At 34.2% G+C, this 10,228-nt stretch overlaps 1 protein-coding gene across 3 annotated transcripts; it reads left to right on the plus strand.

The window, feature by feature from the left end:
- LOC133310188 (protein NRT1/ PTR FAMILY 8.3-like) lies at window positions 1–3,843 on the plus strand. Of its 3 annotated transcripts, none has more exons than XM_061511086.1 (5): window positions 1–138; window positions 721–823; window positions 907–1,124; window positions 1,464–2,020; window positions 2,503–3,843. In XM_061511086.1, the coding sequence occupies exons 1-5, from the start codon at window positions 88–90 to the stop codon at window positions 3,353–3,355; spliced, it is 1,782 nt and encodes a 593-aa protein (XP_061367070.1). In that variant the 5' UTR covers window positions 1–87; the 3' UTR covers window positions 3,356–3,843. The 3 variants fall into 3 exon arrangements, with proteins under 3 accessions (XP_061367070.1, XP_061367072.1, XP_061367071.1); XM_061511088.1 differs by having other exon boundaries at window positions 1,464–1,941; window positions 2,532–3,843; XM_061511087.1 differs by having other exon boundaries at window positions 40–124.
- Window positions 3,844–10,228: the final 6,385 nt, after the last annotated feature.

The following is a 10,228-nucleotide window of genomic DNA, read 5'->3' on the forward strand; positions in this document are numbered from 1 at the left end:
GGCTCTCTCCTAAAACTTTAAAAATTTGACTCCACCAACCTTTATACTCTCAAATCTCTTAGCATGCTGAGAGAGTAGAGCACAATAATGGAAAATTTGGATGAACCCAGATCACTTCTGGAAGGTGGTCTTCTGCAGGTTCTTCCTTAGCATATGTAATTATGTCATCTGTATATTATATATGGCATGAAATTTGTTTTAATTATCATATTGAAATTTAATTTCTCTTACAAAGTTAAAAAGAAAGGTCCCGTATTTTTAATCCTTTCAATAACCAAAAAGTAAAAATAAAAACTTTTGTGTGGTCTTTTATGCTAGTTTGTAGTTAATTGAAGCACTGAAGGACTTAACACATCATGGTCGTATAAGATTTAGTTCAATCCCTTTTATAGACAAAGCCACTCCCATGAAACCCTGACTTGGGAGGGTAGGGGTGATGGAAATTCTTATACGCAATCTTATCCTTCTATTTTCTGAAAAGAGGTGGTTTTCTGGATTCAAATCCATAACCTCCCCATCACAAAGCTAATCCATCTTGTAGAAAGTTGACACAAATTTGTATAATTCAGCTCCTGTATTATATTCCCCTGCTTCTTTTTATTTTCCTCTACTCAGCATAATCTAACTCATTTGAGTTATCACTGTTGGAGTAAGTTACTGTGCTACTTTCACATATTTCAATTATATATGTATATTGTTACATATATTTATTTTTTGTAGTGTGAAGACTCTCTTCACACAGGAGATGGGTCAGTAAACATCAAGGGAGAGCTTGCTGTCAAGAGGGAAACTGGGACGTGGAAAGCATGCCCCTTTATTCTAGGTGATAAGCTGTTCTAAGTGTTGGTCTAGTGGAATGTATCCAATAGTATATTTTGAATTTGACATAATCTATATATGATGCAGGTACTTTCTTTTGTGAGCGTTTGGCATATTATGGGATTGCCAGTAATCTTGTCATTCATCTCACCACAAAACTACATGAAGGACTTGTTTCTGCAGCAAGAAATGTTACCACTTTTCAGGGAACATGCTATCTGACACCTCTCGTTGGATCTTTCTTTGCTGATGCTTACTGGGGAAGATATTGGACAATTGTTGTGTTCTTCGGAATCTATCTCATTGTAAACTCAACTGAAACTATGATTTATGATTTTTTTCATGTTGAAGTCCACATTAATTCGGTGGTATAGAGTCGTACTTCACTCACAATGTTTTAGTTCAAATCCAATATCCTCCTTTTCTTTCAATAATTTCTAAGGTCGAATTTTCCATATTTTGTTTGGGAACCCTTGTTTTGAGTTCTCTAACTCGTTGTCTCATATCATTCGTTATCTGAACTATTTGTTTGTTTGTCTCAATCTTTTTATATTGTTATTGTAGTTTAGTTTTTTTTTTTTGTTTTTTTGTTTTTGTTTGGGTGAATTGTTATTGTAGTTTTAGATGATGGTTAACTCGTACAGGGAATCTGCATATTGACCCTTTCAGCAACCATTCCTTCATTGGAGCCAAAGGAATGTGTCAATTCTGTCTGCCCATCAGCAACTTTAGCTCAAAATACTGTATTCTTCCTTGGACTCTATTTGATTGCACTAGGGACTGGTGGGATCAAGCCATGTATTTGGCCCATTGGAGCTGATCAGTTTGATGATACTGATCATAGGGAAAGAGCAAGTAAGGGATCCTTCTTTAATTGGAATTACTTCACCAGTAACATTGGTGCACTTATAGCAACCACTGTATTGGTATGGACTGAAGAAAATGTTGGATGGGGCCTAGGATATGGCATTGCTTCCGCGTTCATTGGTATTGGAATCATTGTTTTCTTTCTGGGTACACCTATCTATAGACTTCAAAGGCCAGGGGGAAGTCCTCTTACAAGAATTTGCCAGGTGGTTGCAGCAGCTTTACATAACTGGAAATTGGAAGTTCCCCAAGACAGTTATCTGCTCTATGAAAAAGCAGTGACCGATTCCTCCATCGAAGCAAGTGTTAAACTAGAGCATAGCGATGGATTGAGGTATCTGATAGCTTCAAAAATATATTAATATTGAACTGTACTGTCCTTGTGTTCCTCTGCTCAATCCACAATATTGTTTGCTTAATATTCATCCCAAAATAGATATCAAGAGAGAAACTTATATCTTCCATTTTAACATGTAGAGGAACTATTTATGGTAGTCCTAGTTTAGGTGAATCTAGAAATGAATCAGAACTTTGCATTAAAGGGGGAAAGGACAGAGGTAAAGGGAAAGAGAGGGGGCGCTCTATAATGTATACATAAAGTTGCAGATGTGTTTTGAGTTGATTAATACTGTGTATGCTTCTAGGTTTTGGACTCCTTCAATTATTTATTTTCCTTGGGACAAAGAACCAGGCAACCAGCTTATCCTCGTAGGTGTTCTAGATTATGTACTTTGTAGGGGGAAAATGACAATTTAGCTCTCAACAGTATACAATTTTTGCCTTTTTCAAACTGTCCTAAGCTTTACTTTTGTCCAGGTTCCTTGATAAAGCTGCAGTGATATTAGATGCTGAAAAAGAGAGTGCTGAAGTAACTAATCCATGGAGGCTTTGCACAGTAACACAGGTGGAAGAGTTGAAGATTTTGATCCGCATGTTTCCAATCTGGGCAACAGGAATCATCTTCTGTGCTGTTTATGCTCAAATGTCTTCATTGTTTGTTGCACAAGGGAAGATGATGGACACAACTATTGGTTCTTTCACGATTCCTGCAGCCTCTCTTTCAACTATTGACATCGTTGGTGTGATTATTTGGGTTGTCATTTATGATAGAGGGATTGTTCCAATTGCAAGGAAATTCACTGGCAAGGAGAGGGGCTTCTCACAATTGCAAAGGATGGGAATTGGCCTGTTTCTATCCGTTATTTGCATGTCAGCTGCTGCTTTATTAGAGAGTAAGAGATTACAAATGGCAAAAGAGCTTGGATTGGTTGATGAAGATGTCCCTGTACCACTAAGTATATTGTGGCAGATACCTCAATATTTCTTGCTTGGTGCTGCAGAGGTATTCACATTTGTTGGACAACATGAGTTTTTCTATGAGCAAGCACCAAATTCCATGCGTAGTTTCTGCAGTGCATTGGCACTTCTAACAAATTCACTGGGGAATTACCTGAGCTCTTTGATTCTCATGATTGTTGATAGCCTTACAACCGAGGATGGAAATTCTGGATGGATAACAGATAATTTGAACAAGGGCCACCTTGACTACTTTTTCTGGCTTCTAGCTGGACTCAGTTTCTTAAATATGTTGGTGTACATTGTCTATGCTAGACGGTACAAGCAGAAGAAGGCTTATTATAGGAGTTTTCCTCAAATGCATGGTTCTTAACTGCAAGTAGATTTCTTAATTGATTTTTCTTTCTCCCAAGTGTAGAGTCTATTCAAACCAAAAAAATTTCTTTTTTTAGTGTTTTAAACCATAATGTTTGTAAAAAGATTACAAAACCTTTACTTTTGTTTCAAGAAACAACCAATAGGAACCGCACCTCCATCATCAACCCTCAACCACCATCAGAGAAGACTCCAAGGCAATACCCTTAACCTGTCCATACAACTTGGACAGTACAGATGGATTCCAGATAACTTGAACATGGGTCAGCTTGATTACTTTTTCTTGCTTTTAGCTGGACTTATCTTCTCAAATATGTTCCACATGGTTGCTGCCAAAAGGTACAAGCAGAAAAAGGCTTCTCAAGATTTTTCAGGCATTTATTAGGGATGGAAGCATGATATTATATTTCCTTTTGTTATTCACGTGATTGTTCTCCATGTAAAATGGGATTGATAATTTTATACCCGTATAAATTACATTTTTTATTTTAGTCATTAATCCTTTTATATAACACTCTAATTTATTAGATATATGAGTTATTAGATGTAAGTGGATCAACAGTTAATATTAAGTGTAAAACTTCTTATTCTTAAACCAACCTAACAAAAATATATATATGCTATGTAGTTATGTACTCTTCTATTTTAACTGGTTCAAAATAGGCCCTGCCCTCTCTCACGAAACCTTATAGTGAGAATTTGCTTGCTACACTATTAGGAAATTTGTGGTTCACTTACTCTACATTGCAACAATTACATTGCAACAATTACATATGTAACTTACAAATGACAGCAGATAATTTAGGCTCCACACATAGGGTTGCAATTGATCAATATTATTCACATCGTATCATACAGTGTTGTTGCAATTTTCAACAATTTATTGCATTCTCTCTCTTTTTTTTCCCCTTCTCTTCCTCTTTTTCTTATTATTGTTATGTGCACTTGTCCCTCGTTATGATTCAAGAGATATTCATAAGTATCTCATTTGCCATCATCATCATCCTCAAAACATGCTTATGTTTACTAAAAAATTATGAATTAGGGACGGATTTAGAAACGAAATATAAAGAATCATTTTTATAATAACCCTCACTAGTAATTGTGGATTTAATATTGAAGAATAATTAGAAGTAAAAGAAATAAAGTCAACTTTGGTGAAAAAAGAGTTAAAATGACAGTTAAGGGATAAAAATGCGGGTAAATAAAGTTATCCAAAAAATGAAAATAAAATAGAAACGCGACTAGAAAAATATTCTAGTCTATTGGGTAAAGTTTGGTAATAAATGGAGGTGGGTAGATAGATAAACTTATACCCGCTGGTATAATGAACTTGCTTAAGTGACTAGGGGGTCACTATTCCCATTCTTACGGGAGGTAGAGACAGAGAGCATGAAAATGAAGAAAAAAAAAAGGATTTTGATGGAAATCTTCCAAAATTCATAACTTGAGCTAGAGACCTCCAAATCACTTCGTTCCAAAGCCAAACTTGTGAGAAATTTTGAGAGGAATCCATTGGTACTAGTATTTCTGGGTGGGTTTCACTGTAGAGAGAGATCTCCTCCTCCAAAGATTTCGAATTTCATGAAAAAAATGGATTTTGATGGAGCTTAGATACTCATCTCTCCTTTGTTTTAGAGTGCATTGTGGTAAGAAATTCCCTTCCTTTTCATGTTTTTATGAAGATTAAATTTAGGGTTTCATTTTGAAAATTTGGTTTGATTGAGCATGTTAGAGCTTGATTCAGGTTTAACTCATGTTGAGAAAAGTGTTTAGACGAGAATTTTAACGGTGAAAATGTATCTGAAAAATTAAAGATACCATATTTTTGAATAGTGTTGTATACGTGAATAGTGACGTATACATGAATAGTATTGTAGAGATGAACAGTACCGTAGTACCGTATATATATGAATTAATGAATCTTGGATTAGAGGTGTGTGATAAGCTGGAATTTGATGGACTAAAGCATTGGAATCATGAAGTTGGCATGAATTCCTTTATGTGCCTCTTAGCCATTTAGAAAGGAAGTATGTGCTATGAGTTACTGTTTTACAAATCGAGCATACTTTTATGCGTGGAATAATATTCTAAGGTGTATGGACCTTCGCTTTGGTGAAATAAAAAAGAAAATAAGGTAGCTCCTTTGTATGACCTTAAAATGAGTTTTAGCCATTTTCAAAGGAGGTATATGTTCGGAGATATTATTTCGCAAAGTGAGAACACTTATATGCGTAAAATAATTTATATAGGTGGCTAAGCTTGAGTTTAGGCACTAGACAAAGAGAAATCTTATAGCTCCATTGTAATGGGCATTCTGCCTTAAGTTGGGACTATCCTAAGACTAAGTGAATATGTGAAATTTTGTGGGGATTTATTGAACAAAGAACCACCCACTCATGACTTAATATGATTAAGTAAAAAGAAAATAAACAATAAAGTGTGTGTCTTGTATATTTACATGGCATTATATCATTTTATTGAGTTTTGTGTTGAATTCCTTCTCTAGGTGTACCTAGGGACTGTGAACGTTTGGATTCTCGTGTAGCATGATAAGTAGCTTGTTCTTCAAGTAAGCAAATTGTAAAGCTCCAAGAGGTAAGCTCTATGTTTATGGGATTCGCTCCTACTTTGTGTTCCGCCATAGTGTACGGACTGTGGTCAGGTTGTATGATATGTATGAGATATATGATATAGATGCATTCATATAGAGCTATATGATAATATGATATGTTTTGTTTTGATGTATTTACTTTGATATGTGTTAATATGATATGTTTTGTTATGATATGACTTCTGTAATATGATTTCTGTAACAATATCTGGCCATTGATTGTATAGTACCCGGATGTTCGCTTTGGGGTCCTCCCTCGGGACTGATGGTGTACGCCTCTGATATGTTCTGGTTCCGCTTTGGGGTCCTCCCTCGGGAACACGTGCGTTGATTTCCGCTTGGGGTCCTCCCTTGGGAATGACTGCGTACGCCTCTGATATGTTCTGGTTCCGCTTTGGGGTCCTCCCTCGGGAACACGTGCGATGATTTCCGCTTGGGGTCCTCCCTTGGGAATGACTGTGTACGCCTCTGATATGTTCTGGTTCCGCTTGGGGTCCTCCCTTGGGAACACGTGCGTTGATTTCCGCTTGGGGTCCTCCCTTGGGAATATCTGCGTACGTTTCTGATAAGATATGTGTATATGTTTTGTTTAGTTATGATATTTGATTATATGACATGTTTTATGGGATATGTATGATGATTTTGTAAATGATATTTGTTACGTACGTTGATTTCCGCTTGGGGCCATCCCTTGGGAACGATTGCGTACGTCTCTGATATAACACGTTTTGTTCTGATGTGAGTATTGTGATGATTTTTGTAAAAGATATTTGTTACGTACGTTGATTTCCGCTTGGGGTCATCCCTTGGGAACGATTGCGTACGTCTCTGATATAACACGTTTTGTTCTGATGTGAGTATTGTGATGATTTTTGTAAAAGATATTTGTTACGTGCGTTGATTTTCGCTTGGGGTCATCCCTTGGGAATGACTGCGTTTGTCTTTGATAAGATATGTATATATGCTTTGTTCAGTTATGATAATTGCTTATATGATGTTTTGTATATTATGTTTCTGTCTGTCATGCAGGAAGTGAGCCCAGGGTATGGAGGGTTTTCCATAAACCTGGAGTTTACTAGAGATTCGTCTCTAACCCCGTTTGGGGATATGATTTCAGGAACACAGTTAATTGAACAGCCTCATGGGACAAGGACACTAACCGTGGCTAGAGGTACTAGTATAAGGATGTGGAGTTCTGGGTGGTCGGATGCTACTATTTGTTTTAGACGTATTTTTGGAGAAGATGTATTGTTGCATAGTGTTCATATTCGATACATGTACATTTATGTATTCAGGCATGATGATATGACTATGTAGTATTCAGTTATGTTATGTATTGGATTGCATGCTATTATATTTGTGGCACGGAGCCAAGTTCAGCATGCGCCCATAGATGGGTATCTGAGTATATTTGCATGACTGGTACTTCTGGAAATATATATTGTTTAAACTGTCTATCAGGAACTCTTGAGAGTGGGATTGGAAAATCCCCAGTTGTCCGATTTACAGAGGTTACTCTGTCCGATTTTCGTCTCCGTAAAATAAGAATTAAATTAGAAGAAGTATGCAATGTGATATGTCATGTGAAAAATGATTAAAGAAAAAGAAAAAGTTAGTTCGTATTTTCGTAAGTTAAGTCTTCCGCTGTTTCTGTTAAGTATCATATGCATGTTAATTGAACCGGCTCGAGGCTGGGGATGTTACAATTTTGACCTAAAAGCTTAAGTTTGTAAGTGATGAGCCTTCAATGATTTATATATTATATTTCTCTAACATATCCTTTTACACAAGAGTCCTTTAAGTTTGATGCGTGATGTTGCAACCAATTTAACTCAACAATTTAAGTTTGTAAGTGATGAACCTTCAATGCTTTATATATTATATTTCTCTAACACGTAAAAACAATTCGCAATTTTTACTTCTATTTGATAGATTTATTAGTTGATATTCACAATACTTATTAATTGTTAGTTGTTATTTTTGTTTTCACAATATTTATTATTATTAAGACTTCTTCTAGCTTACATGTTTATGATTATGATGGTTTATATAATTATAATTACTATTAGGTTCGGACTAACTTCCAGTGGTTATGTGACTTTGATAATTTATATGAATGATGATCATCAAGTGTAAAATTTTTTTTAAGAAAATTTATTTTGTTGAATAATTTATGAATAAATCAAAATTAGAGATGAAATTAGGGGCAGAATATCTTTATCCCTAGTAAGGATAAATAAGTTTTGTCCCAACAAAGACCAGAAAAAATTCTTCCCTATTTATCTTCCCATTAGGGACTTTCAAATCATTTTTGTTGGTCAGATTAGGTACAAAAAATGTATATTAGAGACTTAATCCGTTCCAAATAGGGACAAAATTATATTTTCATTGCAAACTATTAGCGAGGGAATATTTTCCACTCTAAATTCTATCCCTAATTTGTTTAGGGGCAAAATTATGTCCTTTAGAATTTAGATACGGATGAATTCCGTCCCTAATCCATTTTTGGGTGATGTAACTTTCATTAATTAAATTATTATCAATTGCTTCTGCATGTGACAAAGTATGTGGTTTAGGGTATAAATACAATGTAACAAATAACAAACATATATTTGAAAAATCCTTGTATCAAAGTCAAGAAATTATTTTCTTGATTCTTCTAATTCAAATATTTTGGATTCTCAAACATTAAAAATAAATTAATTAGTTATGTTAAAAAATTTACTTAATAATTGAATGATAAGTTAAAAGAAAAAATATTTTTAATTAAAATATTAAAGTACAATTTGTTTTTAGACTAGCAAAAAAAACTACGATCTACCTTCTTAGGGATTCTTCTTGATCCTTCTAATCCAAATGTTTAGGATTCTCATTATTAAAGGTGAATTAGTTAGTTATGTCAAAATATTGGTTAATAATTGAATGACATATCAACAGACAAAATTATTTTTTAATTAAAAAATAAATTATTTTTTAATTAAAAAATAAATTATTTTTCGCATTTGATATATAATTTGATATATTTTTTTGTAAGTTTTTATTTTTTATTTTTTTAACATTTCTATTCTTAAAAAGTATTCCACTATTCCCTCACTATACAGTTTAAAGTAGTTTTTCTAGAGAGCGTGGCAAGTTTATCTGACCAATTTCACATAATAGCTATGCTAAAATTTCGGGATCACTGATAAGCTTGAAATGGTTGGACTGATATTTTAGCATACACGTTAGCTCCTGGAATTTGCAAGAATTATTATATAATCATTTTAAGTCATTATCTCAGGTACAAAGGAACACCTAACCTTATGGTCCAAAATGCTGTGAAACAAGCCTTCAATAACCTCATTTATTCATTCTCCTAATTTTAGGATATTAACTATAAGCAAGTGTTGACTCTTACATCCAATGCAAATTTAACATACCAAGTGTACTCTCAACCACAAATGTGAAGGGAATAAGGCCTTATAAGCACGTTTCTAAACATGCCTTTTAGAATCAATATCCATGAATCAAAATCAAAGATTCTTCTCTTTATTTTATTAGAAGAATGAGTATATACGATTCTCCTGTATACATTGCAAATGTGACTTCCATTAATTACAAGATTTGACTATAAGCAAGAGTTGACATCCATTGCAAAATTAACATACGAAACGTTTTGAGGTCACAACTGGGAAGTGAACAAGTACAACTCAACAACAAATGTGAAGGGAATAAGGCCTTATAAGCATATATATGGTTCTAAACATGCCTGTTAAAATTTTAATCTTGGGAACTGTTCACTCTTTCATTCATACTTTTACCTCTTTAATTGAGGTATATACTTATACAAGTATCAATAACAACTTCTACCTAATAATAGCTAACAACTTTACAAATCTGAACAATCTAAACAAATTAATCCTATCTAATTACAACAATATTTCAAAAACTAATTCCTATCTTCAACAATGCCTTTAGCTACTAAACAAAAATTTAGAATCAGTATCCATCAATATTTTAGCATACATGTTAGCTCTAGGAATTGGCAATCATTTTTTTAATCAGTTTAGGTCGTTATCTTAAATGCTGTTAATCACGCCAAAATTGTTTTCAGAATGGTGGGTTTCAACTTCTAATCTCATAGGAATTTTATGGTTATAAAAATAGAATGCTGATAATGATGGACACTCGTGAGAGATTAAATTTTTTTCCCCACATCAACCTTTATATTTGCCATCTCTCAAATCTCTTGGCATGTTGAGACAGTAGAGCACAAGA

Source organism: Gastrolobium bilobum, unplaced genomic scaffold (genome assembly GCF_033153095.1).
Source record: "Gastrolobium bilobum isolate Gb01-03AN ecotype WA unplaced genomic scaffold, APGP_CSIRO_Gbil_v1 utg8584, whole genome shotgun sequence".
In the NCBI taxonomy this organism is placed as follows: Eukaryota; Viridiplantae; Streptophyta; class Magnoliopsida; order Fabales; family Fabaceae; genus Gastrolobium; species Gastrolobium bilobum.